This window comes from Abramis brama, assembly GCF_963993115.1.
Source record: "Abramis brama genome assembly, chromosome: 19".
Lineage (NCBI taxonomy): Eukaryota > Metazoa > Chordata > Actinopteri > Cypriniformes > Leuciscidae > Abramis > Abramis brama.
In genome coordinates, this window is record NC_139981.1 from 8,187,049 (window position 1) to 8,214,891 (window position 27,843).

The 27,843-nt window shown below is 39.5% G+C and overlaps 1 protein-coding gene across 2 annotated transcripts; it reads left to right on the plus strand.

Moving 5' to 3' along the window:
- The first annotated feature begins 344 nt into the window (after positions 1-344).
- Positions 345-27,705, plus strand: pdzd7a (PDZ domain containing 7a). 2 transcript variants are annotated; one of them, XM_084093540.1, is made up of 16 exons: positions 345-409; positions 1,651-2,350; positions 3,171-3,308; positions 3,455-3,629; positions 7,369-7,545; positions 7,676-7,823; positions 9,362-9,422; positions 10,498-10,959; positions 12,646-12,852; positions 13,434-13,609; positions 14,039-14,130; positions 14,265-14,356; positions 14,561-14,632; positions 16,155-16,730; positions 17,765-17,865; positions 26,105-27,705. In XM_084093540.1, exons 2-16 carry the CDS (start codon positions 2,167-2,169, stop codon positions 26,267-26,269), a joined length of 2,826 nt encoding a protein of 941 aa, XP_083949666.1. In that variant the 5' UTR covers positions 345-409; positions 1,651-2,166; the 3' UTR covers positions 26,270-27,705. The 2 variants fall into 2 exon arrangements, with proteins under 2 accessions (XP_083949666.1, XP_083949667.1); XM_084093541.1 differs by lacking the exons at positions 345-409; positions 1,651-2,350; positions 3,171-3,308 and having other exon boundaries at positions 3,552-3,629; positions 7,374-7,545; positions 26,105-27,704.
- The last annotated feature ends 138 nt before the right edge of the window (positions 27,706-27,843 follow it).

The following is a 27,843-nucleotide window of genomic DNA, read 5'->3' on the forward strand; positions in this document are numbered from 1 at the left end:
ATTACAGTTTATCCTTAAGAAAAATCCACATTCACAATTTGATCAAAAGACAGTTCTCTGGCAGTAGATCAAACACTCATAATTGCAAACATTTAATCAAGATAGAAAATTTAATCACAAACAGAAGAGAAGCATACAACGTGTTGAAATGTGCTTCATTTTATGACTGATGGCAACGCGCGCTAAACTGCAGACCAACGTGATAATTAATTGGATCTTGTTCCACAAGACCACAGTTCATATAATACTATAATGCTATGAGTGACGATTGTAAACCACTGGTCCAAATGAGTTTGTGTGTCCTTCTGAGCTGCTCCATAATCCAATCACCTGCCCTGAGAGGCGGGCTTAAAGAAGGCTAATATTGTCTTTGTCTCAGGTGAGGTCATGCGGCACAACATGGAGACAGGTAACGGCGTTTTACTTTATCGAACTTTGTTTTTGTTGCATTAAGGCATCATATTAACAACATACTATGTAAATAAAGTAAATCTGTTTTATTAAGAATGAATCTTACTGGTAATGCAAATAATTTCCTGCTAACCTGTTGACTGCATCTGTTGCTTAAGGATTTCACAGAATGATCTTTGTACATTTGTGAGATATTCTCACACAGAATCATTTAAACTAGGCTATTTACTCTCGAAGAGCAAGTCAACACTTTATCTCTGTGAATGTTGTCTTATATTGTTCACGCTTTACGCAACCTGTTGGTTGTCGCTGTCCGAGGTGCTGATGATGACACAGTCAGTCGACAGCATCAAACTCCTGTTAAGAGTAACAACATGACAACATTAGGTTATAATCTTAAACATAGAATGCATGACCAAAAAACTTACACTGTCATTTTGGGGAGATTCTACACTGCTTTCTTCTGTTCTGAGGGAAGATATTTCACACTGGTCACACCTACTGACTCTTTATTATTTGTGTTTTACACATTTTATAATCCTAAAAAATATTTAGAATTTTTAAACTCAACCAACCATTGTCTTGATAATAAGAAACTTTTTTTTTCCTCACTCCGGACATTCTTTTAAATCAACTTTATGAGGTGTTACTTGGGATACTTATCAAAGTACTCATATATGCTTGTTGGCTGCTTTTCTTTCACTGTTTAGTACAGGCACAGTTTAAAAAACTTTCAATTGCAAGTTTAAAAAAAAAATCATGATGCAAAACATTCATTCAGTCAGGTGTGTGTGTCGAAACCTTTTACTGGAATAATGTGTGATAGAAACCTATGTGATGTAAACACATTCAGTAACATAGAAGTGTCTTTTATTTTCCAAAATATGTAGAAAAATTAAGTAATAATATAATAATAATATAAACCAAATTTAATTAAATTTTCATGATGAATCCATTAAGTTTATATATACTGTATATAATATTAATATATATAACCAATTACCAAAAATTGCTGATGCAACACCCTTTATGCATTCTTGGGCTAAAAACAAAACAAAAAACAGGTCCTAACATATTAGTGTCCCACATAAGCTCAGTATCTCTTGCTGTGGAAACAGTGCAACCCTTAGCTTTCCAGAATGCAATAATTGCTGATATCACTTTACCTCCCATGGGAAATTACTCATTGCGCGGCTGGGTTCTCACAGATCTTTCTCTGTCGTCTTGGATCACTGGCAGGTAAAGGTGAGACACTGAGGCCTGGGAGGACCAGATGACTGACTCCTGCCAAGCAAAGCTCCACTGGCCGTGAGGAGGGACTCCAGCCCGATGCCCCAGTCTAACCAGCAGACTTTCAACTCAACAAAAAGGCCTGAGCCACCATTATACATCCTCTGTTTTTGTGAAGCTGTCTTCCGAACAATGCACATACGGATACACTTTGCGTTGCCACTGCTTGGATAATAGAATTTGTTTATCAGCTGCTTTATGAAATGATTATAATTATGTTGGAGTCCTTCGGATCAAATCACTCATCACAATATGGCTTGTAATCTAAAGTGAACAATGCTGGATCCATCGCAGTTTCTTCCTGCATGATTGCAGCAGAGTTTCCTTTTGTGGAACTAATCCCGCGGACTGTAATTCTCCTGACTGGCATTGACCCACCAGACCTCTAGTTTTCCCGCTCCACCCGTGTTCCTTTTAGGAGCTCAGACCCTGGATGAGGGTCAGAGGGGAGGTCGGCACTTTGCCATGGCTCATTCGTCTGACACGGCACGCAAAGACATGACGAATGGGGCTCATCCCAGTGCCCAGCCAGGGCCCTCGGGCACCTCTACTCTACCACGCTACCTGCACAAGAAGCAGCAGCGCCAGAGAGGAGTGAGATCTTCCTCCCCTATGGGCAGGGTCATCATCATCAATGCGCCTGTCGATGGTGAGTCTCCAACAAAGATTTGCACCTTCATATGATATAGATGCAGCTAAACCAACACACTGGCAATTCACATTTCTAAGTTTTGGCGAATTGGTGGCAAATTCGTATTATTTCATATGATATCATTCATATGATTTTGTTCGCCATGAAGGCTTAGTTTTGATCTAAAAATCATGTTTTTGTACAAATCAAATCATACAAATTCATATGAAATCGCCAACTTTCTCATGAGAATTGGTTTATTTATTCCATTTAAGGATTAACAAGTTACATACTAGTATCATATCGGTTATCTGGTAATATTAGGGGGGGGGGTTTATTACCAGTAATTGGTATCAGTCAATATTGGATATTTAAAAGTGGCTTATTTCAGTTTTTAGTGTTTTTATTTTATTTTTTAGATTAAATAAAATAAAAAAAAACACTATATAGTATACAATTTTAATATCTGCCATTTATTGGTTATCAGCCACAGTGCTTGGAGTAACAAGTAACACTATTACGTATGTAATCAGATTACTTTTCTAGCAAAGTGACACATAACTTTTAAATTTACAACAAAATATCTGAGTTACTTTTCCCATTTATTGACTGACATCTCTTCTGTCCCCATGTTGAGAGAAATCGGGAGTAAGAGGCAGAGGCGTTGTGTGCGCTGTGAAAACATGATGATTATTGTAGTTCTTAACTTTATATTATATTATATTATATTATATTATATTATAAAAACATTTTTGCTAAGGAGTGAAAACTTGTGCTTTGAATTAAGAATTTGTTCTCAGAGGTTCCTTCTATTTGTGTTTGATGTCATGCACTGTAGGTGGGGATGACTGTGAAGACATTCACACAATTACTGTGGACAAAAGTGAGGATGGCAGGCTGGGCTTCAGTGTGCGGGGAGGCTCTGAACACGGCCTTGGAATCTTTGTTAGCAAGGTGGAGGATGACAGCACAGCAGGTACCCCTGACAGCAGAATAATGCATGATGACACAAGACTGAGATTTCCATCCAAAATTTTTCTGACATCTTACAACAAAGTATATATGAATAAGCTATCGATGAGTTTCATATCCATCATTTTGTGTCCGCATTCCTCACTTCAGAGTTGGCAGGCTTGTGTGTTGGGGATAAGCTGGTCGAGGTGAATGGCATAAGTCTGGAGAGCATCACCATGAGCAGTGCTGTAAAAGTCCTGACGGGAAACAATCGTCTGCGCATGGTGGTAAGACGCGTGGGGAAGGTGCCTGGTATCCGCTATTCAAAAGAGAAGACTACATGGTAAGTGGTTAAAAATATTATGTCATCATTTGAACTTGGTTTGCTATTTTGTATGTTTTTATATCAGGCTATGCACATTCTATCAGGCTAAGCATTCTGTTAGGCTGTAATGTTACTTCTGCACCAGTGGTTCTCAAGGCCTCCCATTGTATAACACATTTACTGGAAGGCAAAGATATTCCCTCTGATATTATTGCTTGTAACACAGTTTGTTGTTATGGGAAGAAGGAGGCGGGAACCGGCGAACGTTCACACACTTCAATAATCCAAAATAAATAAATACAAAACGAAAGTAAAATAATATAAACAAAATATAACATAAATAGTCCAGGCCTGCTTCCGAAGCTCCTCCGTGAGAGATACAGTACGAGACCGGTGCGTCGCGCAGGTGGCGCTCATCAGTAATCTCGTCCTGCTTGTCACATTGCTATTATTCTATTAATGTTGCTTTTTTTTAAAACAACTTTTTATTAACAGCTTAAAAAAATCTAAACTGCATGCATTTTGCAGAAGAACATTGTTTTGGCTGTGCTTCAGCTCTGTGTGACTGTGCAGATGAATATGACCTATCACAATAGATAATACTTGTCAGCTTGTCATGCTAGATACATATGCCAATTTATCTGTTCAATAAAATACCTTACTCACCTGTTGAGTAATACAAACACCATCTCCGCGTTGCTTTTACAACAGCTCAAATCCCTCAGTTCTCCATCTCTGAAAAGCCAAGCCAATGTTGATTCTCGTTTTATTACGAGCTCTATCAGTTTCTCTTTTTGCCAGCAGACTCTCCTCTGTTCGACATTATTTTTTAAATGGGTGATTCCCGGAGGTTTGAGATTTAATGTCCTCCATGTCAACCTTTCTCGCTCATTGTGACAACTAACCTATGTCACTCCCACACCATACACGCGTTAAAGTAGCCGGAGCCAGCCCACCCGGTCTAAAATATAAGCACTTATAATAGGCTTACCATAGTGAATCAGGGTAAGACAAAAATATGTTTTGAAAGAAGTATTGGCGATGTATTGATTCATTATTTAAATTTAGCTAATTTTTTAACAAAAAAAAGTTACATATTGTACCTTTATATTAATTAGCCACGATTCTTAAATTAAAATTAATTAGCGATGTGATTCTAGAATATTAAAGATTCTGATTCTTTATGTTCTTCCATAATAACATATATATATATATATATATACAGTGAGGAAAATAAGTATTTGAACACCCTGCTATTTTGCAAGTTCTCCCACTTAGAAATCATGGAGGGGTCTGAAATTGTCATCGTAGGTGCATGTCCACTGTGAGAGACATAATCAACAAAAAAAAATCCAGAAATCACAATATATGAATTTTTATCTATTTATTTGTATGATACAGCTGCAAATAAGTATTTGAACACCTGAGAAAATCAATGTTAATATTTGGTACAGTAGCCTTTGTTTGCAATTACAGAGGTCAAACGTTTCCTGTAGTTTTTCACCAGGTTTGCACACACTGCGGGAGGGATTTTGGCCCACTCCTCCACACAGATCTTCTCTAGATCAGTCAGGTTTCTGGGCTGTCGCTGAGAAACACGGAGTTTGAGCTCCCTCCAAAGATTCTCTATTGGGTTTAGGTCTGGAGACTGGCTAGGCCACGGCAGAACCTTGATATGCTTCTTACAGAGCCACTCCTTGGTTATCCTGGCTGTGTGCTTTGGGTCATTGTCATGTTGGAAGACCCAGCCTCGACCAGCTTCAATGCTCTAACTGAGGGAAGGAGGTTGTTCCCCAAAATCTCGCAATACATGGCCCCGGTCATCCTCTCCTTAATACAGTGCAGTCGCCCTGTCCCATGTGCAGAAAAACACCCCCAAAGCATGATGCTACCACCCCTATGCTTCACAGTAGGGATGGTGTTCTTGGGTTGGTACTCATCATTCTTCTTCCTCCAAACACGTTTAGTGGAATTATGACCAAAAAGTTCTATTTTGGTCTCATCTGACCACATGACTTTCTCCCATGACTCCTCTGGATCATCCAAATGGTCACTGGCAAACTTAAGACAGCAGACCTTGACATGTGCTGGTTTAAGCAGGGGAACCTTCCGTGCCATGCATGATTTCAAACCATGACGTCTTAGTGTATTACCAACAGTAACCTTGGAAACGGTGGTCCCAGCTCTTTTCAGGTCATTGACCAGCTCCTCCCGTGTAGTTCTGGGCTGATTTCTCACCTTTCTTAGGATCATTGAGACCCCACGAGGTGAGATGAGGTGAGTCATGTTTAGCTTCTTCCATTTTCTAATGATTGCTCCAACAGTGGACCTTTTTTCACCAAGCTGCTTGGCAATTTCCCCGTAGCCCTTTTCAGCCTTGTGGAGGTGTACAATTTTGTCTCTAGTGTCTTTGGACAGCTCTTTGGTCTTGGCCATGTTAGTAGTTGGATTCTTACTGATTGTATGGGGTGGACAGGTGTCTTTATGCAGCTAACGACCTCAAACAGGTGCATCTAATTTAGGATAATAAATGGAGTGGAGGTGGACATTTTAAAGGCAGACTAACAGGTCTTTGAGGGTCAGAATTCTAGCTGATAGACAGGTGTTCAAATACTTATTTGCAGCTGTATCATACAAATAAATAGTTAAAAAATCATATATTGTGATTTCTGGATTTTTTTTTTTAGATTATGTCTCTCACAGTGGACATGCACCTACGATGACAATTTCAGACCCCTCCATGATTTCCAAGTGGGAGAACTTGCAAAATAGCAGGGTGTTCAAATACTTATTTTCCTCACTGTATATATATATATATATATATATATATATATATATATATATATATATATATATATTATTTTTTTTAAATAATAAATAATTTTAAGTCATCCTGTGGCCCCCTTTGAAGCTTACTGGGGAAAAAAGTAATTCTTCCGATTTTCATAGTTATAAAAATAACTAATAAAATGTACCAACATGACCTTTAGTAGTCAGCAAGAAAAGTATATGTTTGTATGGCAGCTTGACCTGTCTTCCACAAGCCTCCTGGATGTTTTCAAGTACCCTTTGACTTTGACCCTTTGACTAACTCATTACAGAAGAGTGTGTTTTTTCCTTGAATATTTAGAGGTTCTTTTGGTGGCCTGTTTGAAATACTGGTACCTTATTTATTCGTTGCAGATGTGCTTAATAAGAATGACTGAACTGAGAAGATAAGGAGAGTGTAGTGATGGGCTGCCGCCCCCCTGCCTTGACTAACGGGGTGGAAACCCTGTGACTCTTGGCCTTTGCTTGTTATCTTTTCCTTGAGCTTCTATTTCAGCATACAGCGGTGGTAGAGTTACCTCAGTGGTCTTCTCAGCCATTTCATTAACTAATAGTAGAGCAAGCTAGTTTATTACAGAACTATGTGTGTCCACCTGAATGGTTATGTGTGTGTGCTAGTGTATTTTCTTTTTTCTATCTTAACTTAATATCCACAGACATCTATAAGTAAACTATTTGTAGGTTAATATCCTCAAAGTGTGACCACTGTGGCTCTGTGCCACATTCAAAAAAACTTTTGATACATTTTAATGCATCCCTAGTAAATAAAATAATACATTTCTTTCAACAACAAAAAAAGAAAAAAAAGAAAGAAAAAGAAAGAAAAAAGAAAATCTTACTGACCCCAAACCTTTGAATGTTTGTTATTTTGTTGTATGACTGAGATTATTTTGTAACTTATTTGTTTATTAAATATATATGTATGCAGGGTAGATCTGATCCACAGAAGGATGGTAGTGGAAGAAAGTGGTCGCACACCTTCAGAGGCCAGTTCAGATGGAGCCCTGCGCAGAATAGTGCACCTTTACACAACCTCAGATGACTACTGCCTGGGCTTCAACATCCGTGGGGGCAAAGAGTTTGGTCTGGGCATCTATGTCTCAAAGTAAGACAGACTGACCAGGCATTTGGGGCATACATTTTCATGTCTAAAAACTATATGACAATGGTTGCCTAGATGTTATGGCTAATTGTTTAACTTTTTCATGTGATGATTTGTTTGATTTTGTGATAAGGCTGGACCCTGGTGGCCTGGCAGAGCAAAATGGAATTAAAATGGGCGATCAGATTCTGGCAGCCAATGGAGTGAGTTTTGAGGACATCACACACAGCAATGCAGTAGAAGTGTTAAAGAGTCACACTCACGTGATGCTGACCATCAAGGTGAGAATCTTTCTTTATATATACTGTATGTCTGTATATATGTCTCTGTGTGTGCTACCGTTCAAAAGTTTTGGGCATTTTTTTGTTGTTGTTGTTAATACTTTAATTGAGAATGCATTAAGTGACAGTGACAGTAAAGACTTTTACATTGTTACAAAATATTATTATTTCAATTAAATGCTGTTCTTTATTTGAACTTTCTATTCATCAAAGAATCCTGAACATTCTACAACATATTAAGCAGCACAACTGTTTCCAACATTAACACTGATAATAATAATAAATGTTTCTTGAGCAGCAAATCAGCATATTAAAATGATTTCTGAAGGATCATGTGACACTGAAGACTGCTGAAACTTCACCTTGGTCATCACATGACATTTTAAAATATGTTCAAATAAAAAAATATTATTTTAAATTGTAATAACATTTCACATCAGTTTCCATCAAATTAATCTAGTGAGCAAAAGAGACCAATTTTGAATGCATTTAAAAATCTTACTGACCCCAGAATTTTGCTGTATATATATATAGATAGATAGATAGATAGATAGATAGATAGATAGATAGATAGATAGATAGATAGATAGATAGATAGATAGATAGAATTACTAAATATTTCAAAATAAAAATGGAGAAATAATGTAATGTCATATTTCAGTGATGCAGCATCTTCTGATGCTCTATCTGTGGAAAACTTATAACACATCTTAGTTTATCAAGACAAATGATTTCCAAAGTGCTGTGGCATATTAATTGCCTCCACAGCATGTTAAACAACACAGCCTCTTATTGCGTCTGGGAGTGAGAAAGCATAGCAAAGCAGACAGCTGGCATTTAGCCGTCACATTCCTGGTTGCTCGCTTTACTCAGGCAGAGCTCAGGTTCCACCTGTGAAAAACAGCCAGCGGGTGTGCATTATTCACCAGGCCTTAGGGATCAAGTTATAATCAGCAAAAAGCCTCGTTTTATAGCCTTTTCTCATTGCCCCATGGCAAGGCTCTATTAAACCTGCAGCGGCGCTATAAGTATATAGGGCTGCTAAATGCCTACTTTGTTAGCTATTGATGCCACTTCGTGGTGGTAAGTGTGAGCTCTTCTGCTGGTAAATGAAGTGACAATGTGAGAAAATGTCTGACAAGGATCAACACAAAAGGAGAAAGGGATGTGTTTTAAACTGTGCTGCAGTCTGTTTGAATGTCCTCACAGTGACTTATTTTCCTGCAAGGCAGATGAGGCTGCCACCTACCATCATCTTAATGGTGTTCAAGTTTGTTTATGTTTATAGAGGAACAAACTTACTGTGACCTCATGAGAACCCATAGCGAGGTCAGCGTGCACCTTGGGCATCAAAAATGAGGTCATATCCTCCTAGTGGAAAATGCTGTTTTAAGTAATTTTTTAGGCTGTTTATACTTTGCATGTAATTTGCACAATGAATTATATCCAACACAGGACATTTGAACTTCTATGCATGTAATTAAGGCTGTATATCCTTTTCTGACTGTGATTATGTCTTGTGTAATGTCCTGTCCTAGGAGGCTGGCCGATATCCTGCTTACAAGGAGATGGTGGCGGAGTACAGTTGGCTCAATAAATGTATGTAAACTTTACCCTCCAAACTGACTATTTAATATCTAATGACTTAATGTTACATATATTAAAGGATAGGTTGCATGCTTTGTGTGACCCACTCATTTGCACTTGTATCTTATGTTACAAACACAATTTTCATAATTAAATTGATGGTGTGCACTGGGATGCTCCATCTCCAGATTAAAGCTGAACACCAAGCGGCCACATGTCAAGCCAGATTTTTCATTGCCCTCTGATTCTCCGTTTTCCATTTAATATGGGCGGTTTATAAAAATAGCCATGGATTAGACCGTAATGTTCACATTTGGATAAGTCATCTGGGATTGTGCTTGTTTGTAGCATCAGGGTGTTTCAGGAGTATTTAGGTTGCAGGACAGAAGCTCATGTAATTCTACTCCATATTTAATACTAGTGACATTGATATAATGTTCGTTCAGATGCAAAAGTGCATTAGGGCTTTCTTTAATATTTATGAGGCTTTTAGACTCCATGTCTGTTGCTTATTTAGTTATGCTTTTATTTATTGATCTATTTATTTTTAATGTATTTTTTTATAAGGGGTACCACTCATTTGGTGCCCTGCACACTGTAAAAAGTGGTTGCAATTGTTACCTTGAACTCATTTTACCTGATTTAACACATAACATTTGTTTTGTTGTTATAAATCAATGTATTTAAGTGGATTAAATTATGTTAAATAATTGAATATGTACAGTTCATATATATGTTACCAGTTTTTTTTCGGTTTAGGGTGAGATAAATAAAATAAAATAAAAAGAAAAGAAAAGAAAAGAAATGAAAAAGAACAACTTAGTGGTTCATTGTTATATGTCAGATAGTCATTTTGATGATTTTCACAGCATTTTATACAGACCCTTTTTCCCCTATCAATTACTGTGTAACTTGATTATCAAAGATACAGATAATTGTGTTTGCATTGAAGATATATGGAAGTTGTTGCATTCAAAATCTGAGTGTGCTGAATGGGCATGACTGGTGTTCTCAAGTGTAAAGAAGTGGACAACAGATTTCCAGTCTCTAAAAATATTACATGAAAGTCTCTCTTTTTCCCTCTTAGTGTCTAATGGAGGGCAGCCCTCTTCCTCCCAGGGTTCAGACTCCTACTCCTCCACTTCCTCTCTCTCTTCCGGAACACCGGTCAGCTCTCTCAGCGGCCTCTCGCAGGTCATGTTCCCTCCTGTATTTGGCTCAGAGATGGTGGATGTCTGTATCTCCACTGAGGACCGCTCACGCAGGCCCAGCTCTGAACGGATAGAGACTGCCATGCAGACTGACCCACAGGAGTTTGACACCACATCAAGATCTAGTAGGGTCATAAACACAGAAACCAGCCGAACAGTTGGCGAAACTGTCCTGTTGAAAGACACCGCGATCCGGAGTGGGACCAGCCACTCTCGGACAAGGACCTTCTCTGCTGGGGACAAAGAGACTCTGGAATCCCCTAAAACAGCAGTCCTGATGGCTCTCAGCAAGCCTCGGAAACCCATCCGCAGATCCCAGAGTCACATCACTGTGTCAGGTATAGTAAGGCTGTTTTGAAGAGATAAAAAAAGAGGTTGTGAATCAAAATGAGGTGAGCTACACAAGGCCGTCCTCTGTTTGTGTCACTGATGTAACTCATATCTCAGTTGTAGAGCCCAGGCCCAAGGTCACAACCAGATCAGTGATGAGGATCTTGGGTTATTTGATACACACACCACGCTGTGGAAGCTCTGCTCAGAATAGAAAATGCATTGTCGAAAACCAGCAATTGACCTTTAGAGCCACGCTGCTACGTCTGTTTGTCAAATATATAGCAGTGTGCTGCCATTGTATCTCTGAATTTAAATGAACTTGGTGGAATGCATAATACATCAGCATTACTGCATGGGATCTCCCCGTGAAAGATTAACGGTTCAGACTGAAGAATCTGATGCCATGAGAAATGTACGCTCAAAATCCACACAGCAAAGTGTATATCATCCTGTTTTATTTGCCAGGCTTAATACCTCACACTGAGATAAATGACTGGAGGGTTTGTGGCCTTTAACAAATACATTCAATCACAAATTCACATAACAGGCTCTTCCTGGGAGAATCTCACCGAAACATGTCCAGGTCGTATTTCAATGAGAAAATAAGAACTAAAGCCTATTTTAGGACCATTAACTTTTTTGCATGACTTGCCATGGCACATTTCTACGGAACCCGGTATATTCCGGTAACGTGAGAAAAAAGATAATGTGGCCATAAATTTTAACATTTTTCCTACAACTTATTAAAGGGATACTCCACCCAAAAATCATTGACTCACCCTCATGCCATCCCAGATTTCAGATGAACACAAAATAATCCATCTTTGAATCCATATAATAGCTTGCATGCATTATCTGGACCTCCAAAGTTGACCCTTCAAAAACCACACAAAGTAAATATGATGGTAATCCATACAACCCCGGTTGATGTCTTTCAAAGTGAAACGATAGGTGTGTGAGAAAAATAAATACTAATATCACTTCTGGCCAACTGAACAAATTCTTATATCTTGTTTTTTCCCCCAAATGTGATGTGTTGGGCTCTTTAAATTTCCCATAATTTGCATTGATGTATCTGGATAAAATTTAAATTTCAAAATGTAATGAATTAAAAAAAGGTAACACTTTATTTCAACAGTCCATTTTAGACATTCTACTAACTATAAGCAACTTTGCAACTACATGAAAACTCCCAGTCATGAAAGTATTAGTAGATTGTCTGCTTAATATCTGCTAACACTTTATTTTGATGGAACCCCAACAGACATTCTACTGACTATAAGTAACTTTGCTTCAACTGAATTCAACTAACTAACCCTTACCCTAACATAACAGCCTATTAATACTCCAATGAGAGTTAGTTGACGTGTAGTTGCAAATCAATAAAAAATATTTATTACTACCTTGATATGTAAATACTATACCATTGAAACAAGTCAGATGATAGCAATAAGAAATGGCCTTAAATTATGCAATTAATCAATGCACAGTAGCAATGAAACAGAAACTCCAGTTTCTGGGTCACAATTGCTCAGGACTGAACTTGCAAACTTTGCTACCTATAATACATGTATTTTATCACTTTGGTGCTTTCCATATAATGTTTATTTATTCAATATAGTTAAAATTTCTAATTTAACTCCTTTGCCTGGAGGCTTTTTTTTACACGTTTCTGTTTGAATGTTAATCAGAGGACAAGCAGAAGAAAAGGAAACATCAGAAGGACAAGGTAGACAAGGAGGGAAGCACCCTGCAGCGCTCCAAAACCTTTGTCAGCTTGCTCTTTAAGAGTGGACGCAGGAGGGAAAGGTCGTCTTCTAGAGACAGGAAGGACACCGGCACAGGGGACGGACACAGGGGAAGATCTAAATCCCCGAAACATTTAGATAACGAACCGGGTGAGTCCACATATGGTTTAACAGACTTTGATGAGGACCACGTTCTTTAGATACCATAGCTGAGGAAGAGCTGAGACCAAGGGCAGAGATGGATATTTGCATTTGAAAAGCCAGAAAGCAGTATAATAAGTTTTTTAAGAGGCTAAATCAGAGATCTGCGTTATTTACACAGATCTGCATTCATTTCCTTGGAGTGGCCTTGAGTCCGACCCCTATGTTTTTTGCTCAGCTAATGATGGATTGCGTTGCTGTCTTCTATACAGTGCCTGTCTACTGCAGCAACACACAGAGACAGACTTAGAAATGCATCGAAAACTCCAAGCTAATCACAGCTTGTCAGCCGATCAGATTTGTCAATTCAAAGCACATAGTAACAAAGCATAGTGGTCTTTTTGTAATGTTGTAACCTTGTAACACTACAATATAATGTACATATTTGCAGTTGGTTACATAAAATGGCTATTTTAAGTACTGTTATGTTTATGAAGGCAGCTAATAAGATCAGACAGAATTATTTTTATTATGCAAATAAAACTTTTCGGTCAGAGCTTGTAGACTGACTCTAGCACTTGTGTCCTCAGGTAAAGAGCGAGGTCGACCTATAATTAACCTGTTGAGTTCTCCCAGAGAGACTCGTGCTGGGATGAGGGAGCACAGCGCCTTCCTCAGCCCGGAGACCATGGCCATGTTGGAGGACATGGCTCGCAAGCTTCTCAATGAGGATGAGGTGGCCGCTGTCATGAGACACTGTAAAAGGGTGAGTCAGCTAAAAGTCTGCTGAGTTGGAAAATGTCTCATTTATGACTTTATACAGATACTTTATCCCTATTCCAAATGTTTCTGGCAAATCAATGTGGCTGCTGGTCAAGCTTATAAAATGTGAATTTGCCTTGCCATTTATGATTGAGATCAAGTGTTCTAGATCATCCAAGCTCTATTAACAGTACCACACTTGGTCAACACAGATATCAATTCAGGAGTCATCCTGACATTAGCTGAGGTTTAAAACTGCTGTGTAGTACTTTATTGATAGCGTATGACCCTAAATTGCAAGAATGCTTCATGCTTTAGACAAATTTGGTGAGACTGTCTGATCCCAGTGCTTGTGATTGGTACACATTATCTAAATCGCTTGACTCCAAATGTTCACAATGTAACTAGGGCATCTCCTCTACCTGTTCTTTAGTTTCTAGTTGAGCGTGTGGTTGAGGATCTGGTGCGCCCCCTGCTGGCCATCTTGGACAAGCCTGAGAAGCTTCTGCTGCTGAGAGAGATCAGGTGAGGAGTGTTACATAGTCAGCCTATGTAATAGTTCACTCACATAACTCATGTCACATGTGTTTACACCATTCATGCAGTCACTTGCTTCGTGAGCAATGTTTGCATCTAACATCTAACTTTCTTTTATGCAGAATGATCATCCCTCCCACAGATCAGGGTCGTTTTGACAGTATGGTTTTGCCCTTTGAGCTTGAAGCCTATGACATACTAAAAAGCCGTTCTGGTAAGAAAACCTTTAGCTTTTTACATTTTAGCTGCCACAATATAGTACTTGCAGTCAAAAGTTTAGATACCTACTCATTTTGTACATTTTGTATGTGTTTTCTCTCTTTTAGAGTACAACTGTATATATGTCAAGCATTTACAGTTTTTACTGTATATTAATATATCATATAATATATATCATATATACGTCTTGTTTTTTCAGTGAGGTCTCCTGTCCTGAGATCTCCTCGTCATGGTGGAACACCCCGTCGCCATCTAATAACACCCATCCCAGGTAACATCCCTACTGGTGTGAACTAGATGTCTCATTCTTTTTTCTCTCGCTTGTTTTCACTGTTTCCAGTGCTGAGTCATGTCCTTAGATTGATCCCCATAGGAAATTACATAACCAGAAGACACAAACTCTCCTCTGCACTAGCCATTTCATATCCTGAAAATCATTCACATACTACAAATTTCCTGTTGCTGATATTTAATCCGCACCCAAAAACACACACAATCCCTCTGAGCCCTTGTTACCTGTACCCTACCAAGTGATTTTTGATAAGGAGTGTGAAGTTTTGATCATTGTAAGCTGCCATTTGGGACACCAGTGCATCATTTGTGTCATCAACATGCATCAATGCCAATAGAAGATAATCTGTGTCTTATTGTCAAATAGCCTGCCTGTTTCTTTCTGCTGCTGCTGACACTGCATGACCTCCCGGCTGTGATTGTGCACAGTTTCGGACTGCATGTGCCTCTGACTTTTGAATGGAAGTCGTTTCTGAAATGCAAGAAAGGCGCCTTGCATTGTTTAACCTTCAAGCGTCCACCCACGCAGGTCTGAAGCTTAATGCAGCCCCTTTGTACCGTCCACAGAGGAGTAATTCAAAACTCTCTGTGCTAGAGGCCCCTGAAATCTGAGCGAGATGTGCGTGTATGCAACGCCACACCGCTGCTTACTCAATGGATATGAATGTGTGATTGTCGCTCACATGTGATTGTCGGTTTTGTAACATCTGCACTGATTTAAGGAGATGTAAATGAATTTGAATGCTGCTGAACCATTTGCACATAATGTTTGTGGGAGGAGGATCTTGTGTGTGAACGTGATGAATTCTCAATTTTATGTATATATCTATACATTTGCCTGTCTGTGGTGCTACCATGGTATAATGATGATATCAGATGTTGGCATGTACCTTGGTATCTGTCAGCCCCCAAAAATATATAAATTTAAAAATGTCTGCATGTAATTCTGTTATATCGCAAAATAGATGACACTTTTCAAGAAAAAGATTTTAAAAAACATTTAGTGTTGGGCAACGATTAATCGCGATTAATCGCATCCAAAATAAAAGTTTGTGTTTACTTAATGTGTACTGTGTATAATTATTTTGTATATATAAATACACACATGCATGTGTATATTTAAGAAATATTTGCATTTATATATTGTATATACATTTATACATAATTTATATTATATATAAATATAAATATTTTATATATAAATAACAAATTTTTCTTAAATATAAACATGCATTTGTGTGTATTTATATATACAAAATAATTATACACTGTATACACACATATATTATGTAAACAAAAACTTTTTTTTGGATGCGATTAATCGTTGCCCAGCACTCAATATAAAATATAAAATAATTATATTAATACATCCAAACAACCATGGTACATTTAATTAAATAAATCAATAAATTCATTTATTCATTAAAATCACGTTATATATTTGTAACTTGTGTAAGAGTGTATGGGAAATGGTTTTAATATCCTCTTGTATCTTCTCATAGATTACAGGGGTGGATTCCACCTTCAGCCAGTGCAGGATCTGGAGAGAGAACGGCAGCTCATTGAAGATATGGAACGACTGCGTTTGGCAGGTTTACCGACTGGACGACTTCCTCCACCTCGGGCTTTCACACCTCTTTTGGATGTACCGGTGGACACCTACATCACAGACTCGCTTCGTAATCGCTCCTTGAGTCCTGCTCGATCCGGATGGCCGCAATCAGAGACCCCTCACAGCACAGAACGGCATGGACGCTCCCCACAGAGAAGAGACAATAGTTTTCCCCAGACATCACACCATGACTCTTTATCCAGCAGGGGTGATTCTGTCCCAGAGCGAGGAAGATCCCCTTATAGGAATGGACATAGAACGAAAACAGACAAATCTGAGAATGGTAAAGAGGTCAAATATACCGTAATGAGTGCACGTCACCGAAGCAGGACACCATTGACCCAGGTTTTTACGCCCAGCTCAGATCAGGACTGGAAAGAACCAGTCAATGGACACTCAGAAAGCCAAGCAGTGCAGGAGTATGAACTAACCAAGGTTTCCATCTCTAAGACCAAGCAGTCCCTGGGTGAGTTACTTGGATTCACTGTATCCTTGCTATATGGAAATGTTTCTCAAATGAACTAATATTTGTAAGAAAAAGTTAATGCAGTTTGTCCATGCAAATGTTCCCGCCACAATGCTATGGTGTTTTGCTTTTGGTGGATTCCAAGTTATTCTTTTTTGCTTTATGCTTGTTGCTATGTGGTTTATATGGTGTTCTGGGTGGTTGCTAGGTGGTTTCTTACTGGCCCAAGTTCCCAACTCAAGTCTCTGTTATATTCTGATCTATAGACATAGTTTGAGTCCTTCCTTTATTGTGAGTCATGACATTTTTATCATTCACCAGGCATAAATTATAAGTTTGATCACTTAGAAAAGTAATCCCTTCCCAGAAAGCCAATTTAAGATGTAATTTATGTCGGTAACATAAACAGTGCTGGATGAGTTATGTACAAGTTAAATACTTAGGGTTAGTGGTTTGTTGAGATCTCTAATTCTGAGTAATAGTATGACTAAAGCCTATTAATACAGTAGATTTGCAAAGCATGTGATTCATTCTTGACACACAATGACTTAGTGTACACTGACAGAATAAAAAATTATTTGTGGAAATAAAGAAGTTTTTATAATCACTGATAAATTAGTATTAAAGAAGAGATTCTCCCTCAGTTCCTCTTCTCTCCTCGCCAGAAGATGGCAGTGAATTGCCCAGTGCAAACAGTAAGCCAACAGTAATACAGTGCGCACCCTTTTTAAGGCAGTATATTATGGAGTTGGAGAAAACTAAACATTATAATTTCCATTCATTTCAACGACAGTTGTTCTGCTGGCAGACATCTGTTTAGTTTAAACTGGAATCAGAACCTGTTACTTTTATGGAACAATCATAAGATCAGTTATTTTTTACAAGCATCAAAGTAAACAGTATAAACAATACAAGAACATCTAACATGTAGATGGATTGGTAATACACTGTTTATTTCATGCACATTCTTAAGAGAACTGAAGTCATTGGTTAACATTTTTATAGCTAGATGATTTCTACTCTTTTTTGTGCAGGAATAAGCATCTCAGGTGGCATTGAGTCAAAGGTACAGCCAATGGTGAAGATTGAGAAGATCTTTCCAGGAGGAGCGGCCTCTACTAGTGATGTTCTGAAGGTAACTCCTCCTCATATAGCCTCAGCTACAGTAGGCTAAGCAGTGTTGTATTCGAGACCAGCTTATTTGAGATCGAGACAAGGAGAGGGTTGAGGCTGACTTAAGGCCAATACCAGAAGAGGGTCAAGTTCACATGTTTCCAAGTCCACTACAAAACCAAGACCATGAAAATATAGGGCCCTATTTTAACGATCTGAAACGCAAGTGTCAATGCGCAAAGCGCAAGTAACTTTGTGGGCGGGTCTTGGCGCTGTTGCTATTTTCCCGGCGGGATAAATGACTCTTGCGCCAGGCGCAAATCTAAAATGGGTTGGTCTGAAGTAGCTTCATTATTCATAGGTGTGGTTTGGGCGTAACGTGAAATAAACCAATCAGAGCGTCATCTCACATTCCCTTTAAGAGCAGGCGCGCTTTTTCTAAAGCGGATTCCTATTGTAACGGCGGATTTGCCAGGCGCGCGCCAGGAGCGGTTCACATCCGAGGAGAGCAACGCTCTCGTCAGGGACGTTGGGGATGGAGAAACCCACCCAAATTAACTTCGGTTAAAAGGGCGTATGATAATTTGGGTAAATGTGTAAGCTAGATGTATGCTTTTATAATAAATTGTCTATCTATCTATCTATCTATCTATCTATCTATCTATCTATCTATCTATCTATCTATCTATCTATCTATCTATCTATCTATCTATCTATCTATCTATCGTAATAATGTATGATTTGCAAAAATGAAAACTGCTGCTTCTGTGTAGATAAGAGAATCAAAGTGTATGCGCATTGTGCTCACGCTACATTGATTATGGCCCAGCATGTGCCCTTAAAATAGCATATGAATAACATGCGCAACGCGCCACTGACTTTAAACTATTTTTTCCTGGTTAGTGGCGCAATTGTTTTCTAAACCTGCAAAATAGCATGAAGGAACGTTTGCGCCGGAACACGCCTCCTTTTTTGCGCTGAACCGCCCAGGGAGCGCAAGTTCATTCCCAAGTTTAGCGACGTGCTTCTGTGGAGGGAAAAGCGCGCTTTGCGCGGGTGCAAAATAGGAATGATACATGCGTCGGTGTACAAAGTCAATTGCGCTGGGTGCAAGATAGGGCCCATAGTCTTTGACTCAGATTCGGGAGCACATGGACTCAATTCCATGATTTGGGAGCATGATTTGGACTAGACCCTCTTCCATTGGTCTTGACTCGGACTTGAATGAGCTGGTCTCGAATACAACATGGACTACTAAACAATCTTCAGTCTTGTATTGTGCTTCGCTTAATGACACAATCAGGATCTGTTGCGCACCAAAACCTCCAACATCCTCCTGTCAGTCATCTCTCATTAGCATCTTCACGTGATAATTGAAATCTGATGTACTGTAATGTAACCGACTACCCCATCAAGCCTAACCATGTCCCTTTAGGGACTAAATGCGTTATTCATCTTCCGTGCCTTTCCAAATTCGGAATTAGGCTTTGCCACATCCCTACTAAACAACATCCAGGTCGCATTGCATCTGTACTAAGTGAGGCAGAATAAGGAACAAAGGTCAAAGCAGGTGAGGGCACAATACCAATGGCACCTCTGTGACCTCGCATGCAAGGTTAAAACCCTGGAATCCCATGTGTGTGTGTGTGTGTGTGTTTGTGTGTTTGTGTATTTGTCAAAGGAAGACGTATCTTTGTAGATCACAGCCTATCAGGTGACAGCACTTCCCTGGCCTGCTCTGAGAGGCTTGTGTTGCCACACTCAGGAGATCTGGTGTCAGGCTCAAAACCCTTCAGTTGCCAAGAACATCCACTCATCTCTGGCCTCCATCTGGGCTTGGTGTGAAAGACTAGTGGGTATTCCCATTCATTCCAAAGACTGGCTAATTCACATTCCACTCAATTCACTTGTTGTCACACCCTGAAGCCGCAAAGCTATCTTCACTGAGCTCTCCAGATTATCAGGCCTGCAGAGGAAAGTGTGGAGAGCCCTGTTGACATACTTCCTGTTCCTGTTGTCTAACTGATAACTGAAATATCTGAGCAGCAAGTATGCTCCAGTGGCATGGAGGTCAGGTTTCTATCACACAACGTCTGCAGTCACGTTCCTCTTATCAAACGTTGTTGACACGCTTGGCAGACGGAGGTCAGGTGTTGTGTATGTGTTGGGGCTCCACAGAGTCTGCTCATTCAGCTCATGTGTAATTAGTCCTGCACTTTTTCATCTTGATTATAGTCTGTTGTCTTCATCTTAGCAGTCATTCTTCAGCTTATAAATACAGAGGACAGTTTAATTACTACATTTCAACATTTTGCCTATGCAAAACTTGCCACCATGAGGTAGCTTGACAACATTCCCAGTATTTGCTAAGGCATGGCTAGCCTAGAGTGTTGCTAGGATAATGCTTGTTGGTTGCTAAGACGTTCTGAGTGTTGTTTTTTTATCACATTACTCTATGGTTGCTAGAGTGTTCTGTGTTGTTGCTAGGGTGATGCTTGGTGGTTGCTAAGACTAAGGCCATGCAATGTACACACTTTGAAGTTTCATGAGTGGCAATCGCATTTAAATGCGGGAGTGAGTCCCCTAAATTATTGTTCCATGTGTGTACGGTACAAGACTGATTCTCGCGTGTTTGTTATCCGCTGTTCTGACCAAAGAATTATTACAGTTTAGGAGGCGTCATGTTTTATTTATGCTTGTTAAAGGCTGCTTCAAGGGCTGTTTACATGACACAGTTTTCAACTAAAAACGGAAAAGATTTTATGCGTTTTATTTACATGACAACAGTGTTTTGGGGGCCTGAAAACAGGATTCAAAGTGCAAGTTTTTGAAAACGATAGAGTTATCGTCTCCGTGTAAACTAAAACTATAAAAACATGAATTTGTGAAAACGGTGACGACATGCGTATAATGTGTTCAGTCTATAGGCGGGTAGTGCTTCTTTACAAAGTGACATCGCCAACTACTGGCCTGGCAGCAGAATACATGGCTTTTAGTCGTTTTCGTGGATCCGTGTGAACAGGTATCGTTTTGACAACGTTGTCGTCCGTACTGTCCGTATTGTTTAAGCTTGGCTCATAAAGTTATTAAAGTGAGCAGGTGCGGGTTGCGATATTTTGGTCTTATTGTCAGCATAAAGCATTTGGATTTAGAATTTTGGTTTATTGTGGGCTTGTTCTTGTTCGCTGTTTTTCTAGACAGATCTGGCAACACGAATGAGTCAAGGCTCGTACCGCTTTCCCTGTGATTTTTTGCATCGCCCATACAGAAGAGAGACACGTCTCTGATGCACGTCATTAACAACTAGTAGTTCAGTTCGGTTTCCGTACACATTAGAAATGCGGTTGTCACTACCTGCATTTTCAGGCGTTAATTTGCTTGTAGCATGCGGTTGTCATTCACGTAATTACTGAACTGTGTGTGTGCAGAACGGGATTAACCACGAAAAGGTGAATTGACAACGTGGTCTATGTGGTTATTCTCAGTGGTTGCTTACTGGCCTAAGTAAAAAGAGCTCATCCTCAAGTCATTATAATATTCTGGTCCTGTGGCTCAGGCACCATAACGTTGGCCAATGGGCAATTTGGCGAAATCTAAAGATCAACAGTCAAAAGACAGTTTCATTATTTTAACCAAGCTAAAAATTTTAAAAGCTATAAGCATTCAAAGCATTTGGCTTTGAAGATTCAAAATCTGAAAATATTTGAAAATCTGTTTCTATTCAAACACAATGGCTCTCATTCACTAATAATTGCGTAGGCTGTTCGTTTTTATATGCACATTTGAACTTCTCATAAATTTGTTCTTAACCTCGTTCTAACGTTGATGAATTCGGAGTATCGGAGCAACAGTGTGCCCGAGGTAGGTAATTTACATAAAACACACCCAAACCATGTCCATATTAAGGGCATTCAGCACACCCTTTTCTTTCGTCACTCTCAGCAAACATGACACTCAAGATGCGTTCTCGCCCGAGAACATGCTCAGCAAGATCCTCGAGCAGTGCCGAGAGTGCCATTCTCAACACAAGTTCAAACTCAATTAACACCTTTTATACAGACATTACTGACCTCTGATTAGCCAGCTGAACATACGCGTATGTACATACTGTACATACATATTTCATGCACAAATCCGTGCGTAGGCCTACACATGCTTAGTGAATGAGACCCATTGATTTCTACTCCTCCCTGAGTCATCATCTTTCTCTTCACACACACAGTGAAGTACACTGCTATCCACTGATAAATGACTCCACTTGTCCTCTATAACCATAGAATTTGCTTTGGTGATTTGTTTTTAGTCAAAAAGGCAGATGGCATACAGAAAAGACTGATGATGTCCCTGCGGTCTCCTTAATGTAAGTGCTATTTGAAGGAGAATGTCAGCTTAAACAAATCTTAGGCCCCTTAATGGCCATAAAGGGGCAAAAACAGACTAAGTGTAATGTTTTGAAATACTCTTCATAATGCCTCTTAAGTAGTTCTGGTCTTCTGTTCTGCTTTTGGGTTCACTTACCATCACTGGAATAATCTTTTGTGTGCTATATTGTAAGAATACTTGTGCAAGTAACTTTAATTTTAGTGTGAATTGATGCTATCAACCCATTTTACATCCTTTTATAACATGATAGTTTTGATAGAAATACATCCTTCATTTTCCAGAATGCTCCCCACGCTTGTCCTTTTCGTGCTCTGATGTCTGCTTCGCTCGACGCGATGTAAGAGCCAAGATACTTGAAGTCTTTTGTCCACTCGATTTTTTGTCCGTCGAGTTCGATGAATTGATGTAAGTTGATCGGCATCTCTGGCCCGGCAAGCTCTTGGTTGCTAAATGCTTCCGTCTTTTTAATGTTGACCTCAAGTCCTACTCGTTTTGCCCACTTTGCTGTTGTTTGAAGTTGAGCTTGCGATTTTTCTAGATTTTGCTGCTTGTTGTTGTCGCCGCCCTCGAGCAGCGCAATGTTGTCTGCAAAATCGAGGTCGAACAGTGAGGTGGCTGGATATCTCGATGGTCTAGATAGATTCGTCGTGAAGCCTTGTGAGCCCGTTGATGTTGCATGCTCTTGTTCTGCTTTCTTTAGGACGAAGTCTATGACGATGATGAATAGAAAGGGAGCTAGTGTGTCTCCTTGAAGAACGCCAGTTGAGATGTTGAACTGTTCTGATAGCTTGCCCTCGACGGTCGACCATTACTTGACTTTTTGAGTTGTTGTAGATAGTGCGAATCACTCTTACGATTTTATCAGGAATTCCGTAGTGTCGCAAGATGTCGAACATGACGTTTCGTATGAGCGAGTCAAACGCTTTCTTAAATTCGACGAATATGATGTAGAGGTCTAGGTTCTTGTCGATGGCGCCCTCGATTATTCGTCTAAGTATGTGAACTTGTTCGGTGCATCCTCTTCCTCTTCGAAATCCTGCTTGATTCTTTCTCATGGTGTCATCGACTGGTTTTCTTATTCGATTAAGAAGAACTTTATTGTAGACTTTCGCCGAGATCGACATCAAGCTGATCCCTCTGTAGTTATTCATCAGTGTAAGATCGCCTTTCTTGGGCAATGGAACGATGAGACTGGTGGTGAATTGCTTTGGTGCTTTTTCTTGCATGTAGACATCATTGCATATGTTACACAGCTGTCTGACTGCGTGATGACCTCCGTATTTGAGAGCTTCGGCAGTAATGGGGTAGTCGCAACCTGGTGATTTGCCATTTTTGAGTTCGTCTACGGCCATTTTGACTTCATCGAACGTGAATGGGCCTATATCGATCTCTAAGTCTCTGGTAGCTGGCTCGATGTGTAGATGTTCCGTGACTGTTTCGTTGTTCAGTAGAGTTTTGAAGTAATTCTGCCATTCGTCTAGCAGTTCCTTAGGAGAATTGATATCACTACCATCTGTTTTCTTCATTTTATGCTTGTTTATTGATTTTGTTTTGCCGCTGATCTCATTAATAACTTCCCATGTGGTTCGTAGCCTGTTTGCTTTCACAGCTTCCTTGAGATGCTCGAGTTTCTCTGATAGGAAGGCGATCCTGTCCTGCTGGTAAGACTCGAGAAGCTTTTGACTTAGATCATGGCACTCTTGCTTTTCTTTTTGGTCTCGTTTGGCTCGGTTTCGTTGGTCAAGTAAGTTTGTTGTTCGGCTTGAGACCCAGTTTTTAGGAGCTTTTTTCTTGATAAGACCGACTTTTTCGATGGTTGCTACAAAGTGGTCATATTTAGTTTGTACGTCTTGTTCGTCTTCGCTTAGCACGCTGAAGTGGTTTTTGATTGCGATCGCATATTTGGTTTGTAGCTCGTTATTCTCTTTTAGCTTCCTCCAGTCGTATTTTGGTCTCTTATTCTTATTTTCGACTGGTGCGCGCAGACTGACTTATTTACGCGTTGACAAAAAAAAAAAAAAGAGTAGGCCTACTCTTATTTTAGTAGGCCTACTCTTAGTAGAGTTTTCTATCAAAAACTCTTCCAATCAAACTCAAACTAAACATCTTTGAAGCAGCGTGCATCTCCATCCTCCTGTACGGCTGCGAAAGCTGGATCATCAACCAGAAAATGCAAAACTCACTCAACAGCTTTGCCACCAGTTGCTACAGAATCATGCTCGGCATCAAGAAAATGGATCGAATAAGTAACCAAGCTGTATACGAAGCAGTCGAAAAGAACCAGCTTATCCTTCAAATCCAACAAAGACAGCTACGCTTTGTCGGCCACTCACTTAGAAGAGACCCAAACGACCAAATTAACAAATATGTGTTATATGCGCCCGAAGAACGACATGGCAAACGAAGCCGAGGAAAGCCACGCACATTATATCACACATACATCGGCAAACTAATCAACAACGACATGCCACCAACTGCTGACGAGATGCGAAGAGCTGCTAGTAATTGAACAGAATGGAGAAAACTTGTGACCGACTGCAAACCCGTTTTGTTTGCAGACGATTTATGATGATGATGATGATTATAACATAATATATTAATGGGCATTACATACTAAAACAAAGCAAGACCAAATGCAATGATTTAAGGGGATACAAATTAAAATTCTGTAATAATTTTCTCACCTACATATCATTATTTTGAGATACAAGAGAGATATTTTAAGATCTTTTTTTGTCCATACATTGGAAGTAAGTGGTCACCAACATTTTCTTTCGATCTTCTTTCAGTCTTCTTTGTTTCACAGAGGAAAGAAAGTCATACAGATTTAGAGCAACATGAGGGTGAGAATTTACATTTTTTGATGAACTATTCCTTTATTTTTGCATGAACTATCCCTTTAAGAACAACGTTTATTTCAACATGAACTCTACAATGTTCTGTCCTTATGGGACATCCCAAATGGATTTTTTAATGGAAAATCTGTGGAATATATTTAAACATTGGGTACACTCTTAACTGAAAGCTTTATCAGTTTAGCCCTACTCAGAAATGTTTTCCATTTTTATTTTTGCTTGAATGCACAGAGAAATACAATGTCTCTATAAGGGGACAATAGAGTTAGATCTGACTGATGGAGAGCATGAAAACAGACCCTAACCTCTAAGGATGGGTGTAGAAAGAGTTCAGTAAACAGGTGCATCCTGGTAAGAGATCGTGACTGAGGAAATGTGCCTACTTTGAACTAAACTTGCGTTTGTGAGCTCAGCTGCACTTTGTACTTTTTTCCTGGCAGGAAAGACTTCATTCCAAAGACACACTCCTGCATCTGTGAGAGTGTTTAACTTTTGGGTTATGCACACCTAGAGAATGGTGTATATAATTTGGTCCTGCTCACTCTAAGTTGACTGTTCCCCCTGATTTGTAACTTTGTTTATACTGTTAGCGGTGTCAGAGATAAGAGAATGAGTTTGGAAAAGAGCTGATGGATATGTCGTGTGTTTTTGACCGGTGAGACCCAAACATCTGTGCTTCAGGTCTGCCAGTGGTTACAATCAGAGAGAAAAACATCCATTTCTGAAGTATAATAAGCTGATGTCATTCACTGGCAGGGCTTTGACACACACACACACACATGCGCGCAGTGTCTGAAGCAGACCAGATGAGATCATTCACAGGTATTAACGAAGGAGAACAAAGGAAATGAGAGGCATCCTGTGCCTGCAGCATCTGCTTTTTCCTGCCATTCAGACCACGTTCTGTCTGCACTCTGCCAGGAATACTCAGGGATGTGTCAGAAAAACAGACATCTGCATTAATGATCAAGTCTGACATCTGAACTTTTCTAGAAATCTCTCTCTCTATCTCTCTGTGTGTAGGCTGGATTCGAGCTGATGTCAGTAGATGGAGAGTCCCTCAAAGGTGTCACACATCAGCACGCGGTGGACGCCATTCGGAGGGCTTTCAGTAACAAGGCCAAAGACCCCATGGAGTTCATCGTCAAAGTTCCCAAGAACCCAAGAGACGGACTGAAAGCAGCCTGATACCAAATGCGTTTGCGCTAAAGGCCCTGATATACTCACGGCAAAGTTCTTTTTCATTCTTCACATAATTTTGAAATACCTTTGTAGCGGTATACTGTTAGCGAACATCCCTACGCTGCTGGGAACGGCTTTTAGATGAATATGTTAAGATGTTTGATGAATAAGCTGCACGCTTCCCTCTTAATATGTTTGATTCAGCTCTGCAATTCGGCACTCCAGTCAAGTCACATTTATTTATAGCACTTTATACAATAGATTGCTTTAAAGCAAGCAGCTTTACAGTATTAAACACGGAAAGTGTTACTTTCAGTTAGAATTACAACTTCAATTTCTACTATAAAGTCACTCTTCAGTGCGTTCATGTTTTTACTCGACGGACTGTCACTGAACAGAAGAAATGGACCAGAGAAGACTTCCATGTCAAAGAAGGCGGAGCCACAGAGCCACACCTACCTATTACATAATCGCCACGGACCAATGGTAGTTCGGAGGCGTTTACCAGCCAAAGCTAACTTTTCCGGAAAGTTCACTTTGGCAAGCTGTTTCAAACTCCAGAAACAAAATCCAAACAAACTTCGTTTTCGGCCTGATTTTGTTTGAAATTACGTCACACCTGTCCGTTCTTTGATTTCGCTAGAAGTATATTGGGGCCTTGATGCTGCTGGGTATAAACAGAGGGTGCATGCTTGGTTTGGAAGAGAAATCATGCCATCATGTGCAGTGGGGGTTGAGGCAGACCCCTGAGAAAGAATTCAAAAATGGGCTTCCACAGAGCGCTATTGGCCATTCACAATGCTGACCTTTTCCCTTCCTATCCCTATCCCTATTTCCTGTCCCTTTTCTAATTCGCATCTATTCTGTTTTCAAGAATTCGAATAAATCAGTCATAACAGTTTCATATTTAAAGGATCCGAAACCCTGGAATAAACACGAGATATTGTGGGTTTCTATTTTTGGTTGCGGTTTAAGCCTGAGTACACTGACATGACATGCTCATAATCATAAATCATATCACTATCCATCCAGGCTACAGCCTCTACAGTCATGCCTGAAAGAGATTACACACGATCGCAGCATGGATTGAGATTGAGATTAGGTCGTCTTTTTTTTCTTTTAAATTGCTGGTTTAGTTTAGTGAATGTCTGGGGGATTATTACAAATGAAGACCCCTGTCTCACTTTACATCCTATGCAAGTTCATGTCTATTTTTGGCAATTAATGTGTACACTTGCATTTTTTATATTTGTGCCTTAATGCTGCATATATGGACTGTGCAATTGAAATATAAACGTTGTGATGATCGTAGGATCAGTGTTATATACTGAACGTTTTACTCTGTAAGCATATAAAAAGCATCTGGTCTGCATTTTTTGCAATTCGTTTTATTACAAAAGGCATTGTGTGAATATAAATAAAAAAGTTAAATATTGCCTGTTTCCATCGTGTAAGCTCTTTACTCTGATTCTGACCTCTAATGATAATGCACAAATTACTAAAGCTACTTGGCTACATTCAAACTGCAGGTAAATGTGGCCCAAATCTGAAAATGATCTTTTTTTGTAAAATAAAATTGT